We start from the raw sequence: 12,383 nt of genomic DNA, 5'->3' as shown, positions 1-12,383 counted from the left end.
GTCTGGGCAGCATCAGGGTGGACTGCAGTGGACACCGAGACTGACCAGCTCCCTGCTCCAGGACTCAGGCAGTTGCTTCCTCAGCCTCCGGCTTCGTTGGCAGCTCACAACTCCCCACCAGGTCCCTGACGAGGAACTGCCCTCAGCCTAAGGAAGCTGCTTTACCCCCTGGGCGTGGAGCAGAGGGGAGGACAGCTCATGCCCACCGGGTGCCATCCTGTCTCCTTCCTGATGCAGAATGTCTCCGAGGGACGGTCCCAGCTCCAGCGCTCCTGTGGGCTTGGCTGCTGTAACCCATGGCAGTTCCCCTTCTCTCTGCCCAGCCTCGCTCCCTTCCCGCTGCAGGGTGCGGTCCCCCAGGCACCCCAGTAACAACCGTCCACAACCAGGTCTCAAGAGCTCAGAGTTTCTTCCTGGAAAACACGACCTGGGGTTCTTATCATCACTGGTGACCTTTGAAAACACCAATCTGATGAGGTTGACCTCGTGGAGTCTGTGGGTGATTTCTCACTGCCCTGGACTTCAACCTCTGCAACGTGATCTGTGAGCCTCTGCTGGCCTCTGCTTACTTCTCCAGATCAGGCTGTTGCCACTGTCGTTTCAGGCCATGATTAAGTGAGCGGCTTTCCTGTCCGTGGACACGCCGCGCTCTCTCATCTGGAGCACTCTGCACACCTCCTTTCTTTCCCTAGAACACCCCAAAGTCCCCTCTGCTTGGACAGCTGATCCTCAAAAGTCTCAGTTTTCACTTCTTTCAGGGAAAGGTTTGTTATGGTTTGGATGTGGGGAGTCCCTCAAAGCTCACGAGTGAGACAATGCATGAAGTTTAGAGGAGAAACTGCTGGGTTATGAGAGCTCTAATCCAATCATTGGATTCACCCCCTGATGAGGTTAACTGAGTTGAAGGCAGGTGGGGTGCGGCTGGAGGAGGGGTCCCTGGGGGCCTGGACTTGGGGTGTGTACTTTGTATCTGGAGAGTGGAGAGCTCTCTCTCTCTGCTTTCGGATCATCATGTGAGCTGCTTCCCTCTGCCACCCTCTCCTGCCATGATGTTCAGCCTCACCTGGACCCTGAGGAATGGAGCCTGCTGTCTGTGGACTGAGACCTCTGGAACCTTGAGCCCTTAAATAAGCTTTTTCTCCTATAATCGTTCTGGTCAGATTTTTTAGTCACAGCAGCAAACAGTGGACTAAAACATGGTTCCTTGAAGCTCCCAGAAGACTGATGTCATTTCTATACATCCACAGCCTCCTATCCTTCCTCTCTTGTTCCTCTCAGAGTACAGCAATTAATAATCTGTTCAGTTGCTTCTTCTGCTGCACTAGATTATGAATGTCGTGAGGTCAGAGGCCAGATCTGTCTTACTGAATGCTCAAGATACTGCAGGTGATGCATGTACAGGATAGATACCTTATAAATACTTACGGAACATCCCTATTACTCCTTTTTTTCCCATTGGTTAGAAGAAATAAGAGTTAGCTGAGACACAGTTGGAACGTATATAATGTAGGGAGTGTGACGCACGCAAAGTGAACCCAAATTCCAAGCCTCCGTGTCACTACAGTTGAGAGCTTGTCTCCTCCCAAATTTGTGAATTAATTGCTCATAAGAGTAATAAGAGAGGGTTCTTTAAGAGAGGAGGAGGCCATGAGGGTCCACCTTCATCACCTTGATGGGTAGGTTTTGTGCCCTTTTTTTTGGTACCAGCAATTGAACCCAGGGGAGCTTAATCACTGAGCCACATCCCAGCTTTTTTTAATATTAAAAAATTTTTTTGTAGTTGTAGATGGACAGAATGCCTTTATTTTATTTGTTCATTTTTATGCGGTGCTGAGAATTGAACCCAGGGCCTCACACATGCTAGGCAAGCGCTCTGCCACTGAGCTACAGCCCTAGCTCCCTGTTTAATATTTTATTAGAGTCAGGGTCTCGCTGAGTTGCTTAGGGCTTTGCTAAGTTGCTGCGGCTGGCTTTGAACTTGCGATCCTCCTGCCTCAGCCTCCTGAGCCACTGGGATTACATGTGTGTGCTACTGTGTCCAGTGGGTTGGGGCCATTTTAAAGGACTGTGTTTGGCCCCCCTCTGGCCCTTCCGCCTTCCACCATGGGATGATGTGGCAAAAAGGCTGTCACCAGACGCCAGCCCCTTGCTTTTAGCTTCCCGGCCTCCAGGACTGTGAGCCAGTGAATTTGATTTATTATTTATTATTTGACTTGTCACAGGATGGAAAGCTGGCTACACAGGCCCGCCTTTCTGTGTGGCACACACTGGCTGCTGCTTCCTTTGACAAGCCGCGTACTCCAAGGTTTGCAGCCTCTACTGTGGGCCTGTGTATGACTGTGCCCAGGCTAAGGTTCTGATCTGTTTTTGTTATTGCAGTTTTATTAGGAAAGACAGCACAAAGGTGAACTATATCTTTGTCTCCTTATCAAAATGCTGGGAGTCCCTGATTTGAATCAAGGATTTTGTTCCTGTAAGGGTCTGGTCTCTGCTGGCTTTTGAGTTTTCCTTCCAGTCCCTCTTTGACAAAGCAGAGGGCCCGGGAGGAAGACTTGACAGGCCATGTTGCTGCTTCACGGGCTGATGTGGTCCACGGTCCCACCTGCTGCAGCTCCCACACCCCTGGGCACCATGATCACCTGGCGCTCATCAGCTCTGTGGCCCCATGGGCCTCTCTCCCTCCCTAGCCCTGGCTCATAATCACAGTTTACCACACAAAGTTGTGGCGGGGCTAAAAACAAGAGGGTGCATTTGGAAGAACCTTGTGAACACGTCCCCTGCAAGTGTACACGGTTCCTGTCATCCCAGCCAAGATGGTGGCTCAATCTGCCACTTCAGGGGGTCGGTGGAGGGAACCGCGTTTGACTATGGGAATCTTATTTTTCAAGTGATTACTGAGATGGAACCCAGTCTAGAAGTGACTGTCCATCTTTGTAGAGGTGGTTTTTCAACCTCCTGGGGAAGAGAAAGGTGTGAGGATGAAGGAGGGAGTTATCATTCATCCAGTCAGTGAGTACCGACTATGTGCCAGGCCCTGGGGGATAGGGACAAGCAGGTGCAAATTCTGCACTAGCAAAACTCAGCCTTCCGGGGAGAGAGAGGAACAACACTTCAGTTGTCTCAAGGCTTAGAGGAGGCAGTGGGGTGGGCAGATGGCCTCACAGAGGAGGGGACATCTGATCTGGGTCTTGAGGGTTAAGTAGGAGCACAGTGGGCAGGGATGGGCACATTCCTCTTAGACACAGGAGGATTATTAACCAGAGAGAGCACTCGCTGTTCCCAAACCACTTGATCAGGGATAACCACTGAAATTGATTTCCTTTGTGACTTTAGATAGCATCATTAAAACTCAAGATGTCTCAGTTTGCCCTTCCGCTAAATAGGGAGAGTAGTAACATCAATGACTTAGAACCACTGTGAGGGTGCATTGATCTATGTGGTTTGCAAGAGCAAGTGGTTAGTTATTAGAAAGCCTCTGGGGAACATGGGAAGAAACAGAACAGGGGAGGAGAACAAGGCAGCGAGAGCCAGAAGAGGTGCACAGGACTGGATTCTCATTAGCTTGAGATGGATTGATCTTCTGTCACTGATTTCCCAAACTCTCAGCAGTTTCAACTTAAAGCTTGTTCAATATTTTAAAACCAATTTAAAACCAATTTTTGAGTTTGCTTTTTTTTTGAAAAAAAAATTATTGCATTAATCAAAAAATGCATTAAGTTTTGAGTCAAGCTGCCCAACCCATGGGAAAAGCTGATTGGGCCCCGGGGGAAATGACTTGCCAGGCTGGAGAGGGTAATAGCAAAGAACAGAAACCAGTCACCTCTAGAGGAAGAGAGTGGAGAGCAGCCATGAGTGGCTAAGAGGAAAAAAGTTTCAGGTGAACTGAATGGGAAAGAAGATGTGGAGAGGACCAAGGAGGGTAGTTTGTTGTATTAGCAAAACTCAGACATCCAGGAGCATCTAACGCCTGCACTTCAAGGGGCCGGGTGAACTTTGGATGGTCAGGGGTGCATAGATGGTCCTTTCAAAGGATTTGGTCAGTGGTAGTTCAGAGGCCATCCTCCATGAGATCTCTGCAGACTGAGAGAAATGTAGGGGACAGAAAGTAAGGGGCTCCCTTAAAACCCAGACCCTCATTCTACTACCAAGTGGACCTGGCCTTAGTGTTGGTGCTGTAGCTTGTTGGGTTCAGCAACCAGGGCTGAAATAAGGAGGCTTTGGAGCCCTGGCAAACTGGTTCACAGAGCATGATTCTTTTCCCTCCACTGCCCTGACCCGCAGGGCTGACTCTCATGAGCTGTGTCCCCAGGGTCCCTGGGGCTGGTTTCCCACTGGATCTGGCCAGTGGGAGACAACAGTAAGAGTGCAGAAGGTGGAAGAGAGAAGTCGAGATGTCCACCCACATTCTTGGCCTGCTTGGAGCCCATTTCTGGCAAAGCTGGACCCTCTGGGATCATTCCTTCTGTCACGAGGTCCCTTTCTCTGCAGCTCCCACTTGTGGGGTTCACAGAGCCCCCGTTTCCTCCACTGGCACCTCTGGCCTAGTGAGGTCCCGCTCCCACTGGGCTAGACTCCAGTGGTTTGGTTCTTGTGATCCTACCCCACTGCCGTAGGTCATCCCTCCATTAAGACCCCCTCCATGTGCCCGTCTGAGTCCGGGTCACTTCCCTGTGGAGCCCTAATTGATTCAGAAACTTGGGGAAATGGCAGCAAACGCAGGCTCTGTGCAGTGGGTGTGGACCCACTGGATACTCTAGACCTTCTGCTTTAGGTTTGTTGGTCAGTTTGGTCAGTTTGTGAGAGGACAGGAGGCTGGCTCTGTCACCAGGGGCTAGAAGTAGGAGGGGGCTCGTCATTGGGAGGTCTAGGGGCAGGGCCACCTCGCCCTGGTCTGGCTTGGGAACTCCTCTCATGGATTGCTTGTGCACCCTGTGGTGCCCGGTGAAGTGACAGAAATGCTATGAGAGCGGGGACTTTATCTTGCTCTTTATTTCCAGGGATCAGAACAATGCCTAACATATCAGAGGTGTTTTAATACACATTTGTCAAGTGGAATGATGCCTCTTTCATTGTAGATGCTACCATCCCTCAACAAACATCTCTTAAGCGTGTATGCACCAGATTCTCTCTTGGCTTGGGGACTAGGGATGGATGGAAGAGGCTGGTTGAAGAGGTCCCTGCCCCAAACCTTTGCCCCTGCGGTGTCCACTTCTGGAATGGTCTATCATTCCTAATCTGCATCCTCTTGATGAGCTCTGAGCCATCTTCCATGACTCCCGGGAAGTGCTGTACAGAGGTATATATTTGCTGTGCTCTGGTTTGGCATATTGCTGTAATTGTTAGTTTTCCTGTGTGGCTCCCCCATGGCTTCCCTTCAAGCCTCTGAAGGGAACCGTCCTTCACTGCATTTTGCAGGAGAGTCCAGCAGGCTGTGGAATGTGTGCTGATAGACACATTGTAGACACAGCTCCTTCACAAGGGCCATCTGTGCTCAGGGTCATCTTTCACTTTCTTTTCCCCATTTTTCTAAGTTGAATGTTAAGGTTTTAATACATTAAAAAGAAAACAAACTTCACCATCAAGGATGGCTGGGTCCTCATGAATGAAGAATGAATAGGATTACAGGGACAGTCAGGTGCCTGGACAGGGTAAGGGTAAGGGACACACTCCTCATCTTACTGTTCTGTTTTCAAAGAAATAGATGTCAGCATACCACTTCTTGGAAGCCTTGTCTCTGTGGTCCGAAGAGCACATAGTGTTAACTGCTAGACTAATCCCATTTCCCAGAACCATGGGCTTTTCTTCCTGGCTGCAGTGACCCCAGGCAGAGGGTCTCAATACCACTATCATTCCTGCAGCAAGCACAAGAGAGCTTGCATGTGAATTTCCTTGAGCTAAAATAAATCAAGGAGCATTTACCCCTTTGCTATGGAAATGACAACTTTTTCTAAATTCCTTATACGCTCCTGGTCACCAATTTAGAAGCTGATGAGAAGGCCCAATTCACTAATTACATTTACTTAGTTATGCTAATTTTGGATAAACACATCCCCAGAATACCTTATAGGAATAGCTTCTTTATGCTCTGGTTTCAGATCACTTAGGTCTTTAATATTCTTTACTATAAAATGAAAATGTTATAGAATTTGTATGTCTGTTTACTAGGATCCTATCAAGGAAATGACTAGAGGATTTATCTGCGTGGAGTTAATGTTTAGACCCTTGTTAACATCTATATTAAGAGAAAAATAATGAGTAAATTCATCAACTGTGCTGAGCTCTTTACTTCTTTCCCCTAAGATTTGGTTGATCATAATTAATAAATTAGACACATTTGCATTTCCCTGAGCCTGGTATAGCACACTGGAAAGTAAGCCTCAGGAAACACGATATTTACTTAATCAGGCCTGGAACGTACTTTAGCATAGTTCATGATATTGCTACAAATGCCATCCTTCCACATTCCGGTATCCCTGTACACACAGTCCCTAACTTTCGATGGTTTTGATTTTTCTACCTTATGCAGTAGAAACTATGTTTGGAATTGTGAATTTTGATCTTTTCCTGGCTAGTGATATGTGGTGCCGCCCTCTCTGAAGATGCTGGACAGCAGTAGCAAGCTACAGCTCCCAGTAAGTCCCTGGATCACCCATGTCCCAGACAACAGTGTGCACAGTAATGTTTGGTAGGTGAGATGTGTTCAGGGCATTTTTGAATTTACACTATTATCAACTTAGAATAATTTACACTATTATCAACTTAGATTCTATCCTAATCACAAGGGGAGGACCATCTGTACATGTCACTCAGAGTTTTCACCAAAAATTTGCAATGAGTCAGGTATGGTGGCGCATGCCTGTGGGGGCGGTCACACTGAATGAGTAGCATTTTCCTGCCTGTGATTGGTAGAGGCTCTGTCGGTCACTTTCAAGTGGTCTGGTCACCTTCGTAGTGGCCCTAGACACTGTCCCACCCTTGAAGTAGCAGAATGTGTCTTCATGAGTAGGCTTGGCCTCCCACAGCCCCAGGGGTGGAATTACCTGTGCCTGTAACCCTGCCCCTCTTGACTTTTTTTAGATGGAACTTTCTAAAGAATGAGGGTCCCCCCAATAAAAGTTCACTTCTGGATGTGTTAGCTCTCTCTTGTTAGCCTCTAGTGACATTCCTCGCTCTCCTATTTGGGGAGCTTGAGGCCGAGAGGAGAGGAGCCATCCTGGAGCTTGATTTAAAGGTAAATTGTGTGTCTGTGTTTTATTTGGTGTCCTAGTAAATTCACTAGAGGGACCTTTAGTTTAGCTGCCGGCGCTGGCTGGGGGCAGTATATTCCTATAAACCCAGTGGCTCAGGAGGCTGAGGCAGGAGGATCATGAGCTTAAGGTCAGCCTCAGCAACTCAGCAAGACCCTGTCTCTAAGTAAAATTTAAAAAGGGCTGAGGATGTTGCTCAGTGGTTAAGCACCCCTGGATTCAATCGCTGGTACCCCCCCCCAAAAAAAAAAAAAAGACACAAAGGCATTTAAAAAATAAAAGTAGGACCAGTATTGATTTCTGTGATAAAGAGATTGTTAAATTATTTTATCTCCTCTCTAAATACCCCTCTGATCATGCATGTAAGCCCTACCTCTATCTTGTATTCCTTTGGGGAGAAACTGTCATGGAAGTCCAGATCACCCAGATGCCATGGGGAAGTCTACACTGTCCCCCGAGGAGGAGGGCTGTGGACTAGCTGTCTGCTCCTGGGCTTCAGGGAGGAACTCTTGAGGACTGCCAGGAAGTAGCCCCCGCCCACCAGCGACTGAGCCCCTGGGAGGGACGTGTGGCATCTGTACCTGTTTAGCTGCTCCCGAGGCTTCCAGCAGGGTGCTGCAGGATCCCTCGTGGTGCTCCTCCTTACAGTCCCGGCAAAAGACGAACTGCAAAAGAACAGCGTGGGTCAGGGGCGTTGCCTCCGCCAGACACTCTTCCCCTTTTCCAAACCCATCAGGTGCGTTCCTCTGGCCTTCGTGAGTTTTCTGTGTCACATTAACTTTTTGGTGAATTCTGATGGGATCCTTCACTCTTCACTAGAGTGTTCTGAGCAGGGTTGCCAAGGGGAATGAGTCAGGTTTCCTTCCTTCCAGATGTTTCCAGCCCAGTGGAGAAGAAAGTAATGCAAGTGAATATTGCAGCGAAGTCCTTGTTAGAAACAAGGAAAGCAAGCTCATCCCAGAGTTTCACATTCGATATTTGTTTATATACCTAGAAGATTTCTGTGTCCATGTCAGTGGGCTTCCTTTGTATTGAAAGCCTGTTACGAAAAGAAATGGGCTATTACAGGCTGAATCCCCTGCCCCCTGCATTCGTATGTTTAATTTCAACCCCCAACTCCTCAGAGTATGACTGCATTTGGAGGTAGACTTTAAAGTGGTAGTTAAAATAAAATGAGGTCATCAGGATGGGTCCCTATGACAGTCTCCTTATAGGAAGAGGAGATCAGAGCACAGGACATTGGCTGGGGGTGACCTGTGAGTATACAAGGCGGTGGCCCTCTGAGCACCAGGAGAGAGGCCTCAGAAGAAACCAATCCTTCTGATGCCCTGGTCTTGAACTTCCCGCCTCCAGGTTTACGAAAATAAATGTCTGTTGTCTGAGCCCCGAGGGTGGGACTGGTCTGGCGGCTCAGGCTCAAGAGTCTTGGGCATGGCGCTGCTTGGCTCTCGCCATCAATGGTGCGCGGAGCTCCTGTCTGTGTCCCTCCCACCCGCCAAGGCACCTAGGGGAGCCCCTGCCCTCACCCTGCATCTTACACAGAAGGGCGCAGAAAAAGTGGACTCCTGCTGGTTCGTGCAAGGCTGTGCCTGTTCGGCGACTGTCTGGGATCCTGGCCTCCATATGGTCTATCCTATTGTCATTGTCCCCAGCCACCCAAGATTGCTGCCCAGGCTGGGGGTGAGGGTCTGCATGTGATACCCTGGAGATGCCACCCCTCCCTGACACTGAGACACCCTGGGAAAGCCACCAGTGTCTAGGACACCCAGAGAGCTGCAGAGGCTTGGGACCCTCAGGCTGGAATCTGTCACATCAGCCAGGCCTTCGGCTCAGCTGTGCGTAGGACGGGACGAATATGAGCAGAAAGATGAAAATGAGATGAACAGGAGGCAGCAAGACCACCTTCATTCCAGAGACGTCCCCAGTCCTACTTGCTCAGAAAGGGCAGCCCACCCAACACGCTTGCCCTTCACGACATCGCCCCATGTGGACACCCTTCTCCCCTGCCCCGTGTCCAGCTTCTTGCTTTAAAAAACCCAACCTGAATATTATTTTGATCTCAAGACATAAGAAGCAGAAAAGGAAGGCGTTTTAGAATGCAACCGTCTCTCTATGGAGAGATGCCACAGTCGATCCTCAGGTACTGAGCATCCCTGACCTCAAATGCTTGGGGCCAGAAGTATTTTGAAATTTGGATTTTTTCAAATCTTTGGATATTTGTGCATACATAATGAGGTACCTTGGAGATGGGACCCAAGTCAAAACAGGGAAATGATTGTTTTGTATATACCTTGCACACGCACAGAGCCTGAAGGCAACTGTATACACTGTGTTCAGTGAGCCTGTGTTGGGACTGTGGCCTCTCATATGTGTGGAGTTCTCCACTTGTGGCATGATGTAATCACTGTTCAAAAAGTTTCAGGTTTTGGAGCACTTTGGAATTCAGGTTAAGGATGCTCAAGCTGCATGTTTTTCCATTTCTCTTTAGAGACTGGAGACGAATGTTGTGGGACATTAACTTTATTTAAAGGTTTGGGGTGGTGGGAGAAGGTAATGGTGGAGATGTCCTTAAACCAATCACCAGCATGTGAGAAACAGAAAGTCCAGAGGTCCATTTTCAGAAGACAGTATTTAGTCTTTAAATGTAAAATTACTGAGAATGTAAGAAATTCAGCTAAACGAGAAGTAGAACAAATGGCTACCAGCAGTTAACACCCAGTGGGATAGATTCAGTCTCTGTCAAACAGGAGGCCAGGGGGAAGGGGGTCACCTGACCAACAGAGAGAAACTTCCTGTGTGCCAAAATGGACTCAGTCCCCGAAAGTCCTCCCTGCCATCAGAGAACAGGGAGGGGACAACTAAAGGTGCATTTCTTCAAATGACCCAGTAGGAGACAGTAAAACCTAGGGGACATTCAGGAAGATTGTACACCCCTTAGTACCCAGCCAATGAGGACCTGGGGGAGGACCTTGGGTTCTAGGGGATCTGACGCTGACTGTGACAGCCAGGTGTGTGCCTGTCTGGCACACACTCAGCTTGCAAGATGGTCCTCCTTTTTGCCACACTTAGTCTCTCAGCCATCTCTGGCTTTGGACGGGTGGCGTGTTTCTCACGAGCACCACCAGGTTTCAGTCTTGGATGATTTTTCTTTTCTTTTTCTTTTGTTTTTTTTTTAAATCAGAACTGAAAGCGAATACAGCCAACAGTGAGCTGGGTCCCAGCGTGGATCCCTCCTAGGTCTCCTTCTGCTCCCGAGGTCATTCCCTCCTAGCTCTCCTTCTGCTCCCAGCGTGGATCCCTCCTAGCTCTCCTTGCTCCCAGTATCTTGGGTTCTCCTGGGCCCAGCCCCGCGCTCTGCTGTCGGTGGGAGCCGGGATGCGATTCCACCACTGCGCCGAGGGAAGGAAGGCGAGCCCAGCCCGCTGCGTGGCGGGAAAGAGCCTCACATCTTATTAGCCAGCGGATGAGACAGAAAATCAGCTTCATGGTGGAGGAACACCCTGGAGGTTGATGAGTTTGTCAGAATAAACAGGCCTCCCTGACACGGAGACACCGAATTCCTTCTCGTTGGTGCTGCAAGAAACATCCTAGACAGAAATAACAGGAAACAAAGAGCGAACAAAAAATCAAAGCCTTGCCACTTCAGGGTGGCGAGGGAAGCAAAGCTGCGGGCATGGGCTGGTGGTGACTCGACGGGGCGTTCCTTCATTTGCTGTACTCTGAGGGCATGATTTAAATTCTGTCACATGGTAGGTGCTTCCTGGTTACACATCTTGAATCTGTCTCATACCAGATGGGGAATAACTAGAAGGTCTGATTTGACCTTGAATGGGTTTGGGGTTTTCAATCACATTACTCAGAACTCAGGACTCTCAACAAGGCTTTGGTATAAATGCTTAGGGCCTCAGTTCTCAAACTATGAACCAAGGCACCCTGGGGTGCCACAATGAACCCACAGGGCTGCACAGGGATATTTTTACAGTTTGAGGGAGGCACAGTGATAATCAATATCCAGTGGACACTGAATTACCCACTTGGGGTCATCCCCAGTTAGAGTGGAGATGTGTTCTTTCCCTTCAGTGACATTGTCATTAATATTATGACAAAATATAAGTACCATGTAAACATCTATTTGGATGAGGGATGTTGTTATTTAAGAATATAATAAAATATATGTTTATCTATTTTAAAAATTGATATTAACTATTTTTTCAGATTGTATTAAATTGGTCAGATATTAGATGTCTTAACTGTGTGTCTTGGACCTAAATCTTTAAAAACTAGAACTATTAGGTGAGAAAAATCCACACAGAGACAATCTTTGATCTAGTCCATGACAAAGGTGTAAATAACATATACTGGAGAAAAGACACTTTTGTTTTTTTTTTTTAAACAAATGGTGTTGGGGAAACTGGTTATCGCTATGTAGAAGAACGAGACAGACCCTTACTGCTTACCCTGCAAAAGAGTCATCTCCAAATGGATCCAAGACCTAGAAATGAGACCAGAACTATGTAACTCTCAGAGGAAAACGTAGGGTAGGTTCAACACTCTGGCTTTTGGGAACAGGCAACAACCTTCTCAATAAGGCTCCTAAAGCTCGGGACATAATGCCAAGAGGTAACGAATGGATGGCATCGATTAAAAAGCTCTGCACAGCAAGGAAACAATTAAGAATGTGAAGCGAGAACCTCGAGAATGGGAGAGAATCTTTGTTAGCTACTCTCTTGACAGAGGATTAACATCAAGAATGTACAAAAAGAATGCAAAAAATTTAACACCACAAAAAAACGAACCCCAAAGAAACTAAACAGACACTTTCTCAAAAGAAGAAGTACGAAAGTCTAGAAAATATATAAAGCAATATTCAACAGCGTTTGTAGTTAGGGAAATGAAAATCAAAACTTCACTCCGATTTCATCTCACTCCAGTCAATGTGGCAGCCATCAAGGATACAAATAATAAATGCTGGAGAGGATGTGGGGAGAAAGGAACACTTTACACAGCTGGCGGGATTACAAATTCCCACTGCGGGAATCAGTATGGAGGTCACCATCCTGTGACCCAACCTTACCACTCCTCAGTATTTATCCTAAAGAATCAAAGTCCGCACACTACCGTGACACGTTCATAGCA

The 12,383-nt window shown here is 47.9% G+C and overlaps 1 protein-coding gene across 5 annotated transcripts in view; it reads right to left on the bottom strand.

Annotated features, from left to right (window-relative positions):
• Prkn (parkin RBR E3 ubiquitin protein ligase) overlaps window positions 1–12,383 on the bottom strand; it is a 1,231,972-nt gene that overhangs the window by 20,335 nt on the left and 1,199,254 nt on the right. For 4 of the 5 annotated variants that reach the window (XM_071612868.1, XM_027939482.2, XM_071612867.1 and 1 more), the window contains one exon: window positions 7,829–7,912. The exons of the other annotated variant lie outside the window; for it this stretch is intronic. In XM_071612868.1, coding sequence (XP_071468969.1) covers window positions 7,829–7,912 — 84 coding nt within the window. The remainder of the gene's footprint in view (window positions 1–7,828; window positions 7,913–12,383) is intronic. 5 annotated transcript variants of the gene reach the window in all.

The sequence above is a fragment of the Marmota flaviventris genome, chromosome 6, assembly GCF_047511675.1.
Source record: "Marmota flaviventris isolate mMarFla1 chromosome 6, mMarFla1.hap1, whole genome shotgun sequence".
In the NCBI taxonomy this organism is placed as follows: Eukaryota; Metazoa; Chordata; class Mammalia; order Rodentia; family Sciuridae; genus Marmota; species Marmota flaviventris.
This window is presented reverse-complemented; position numbering and strand designations above follow the sequence as displayed.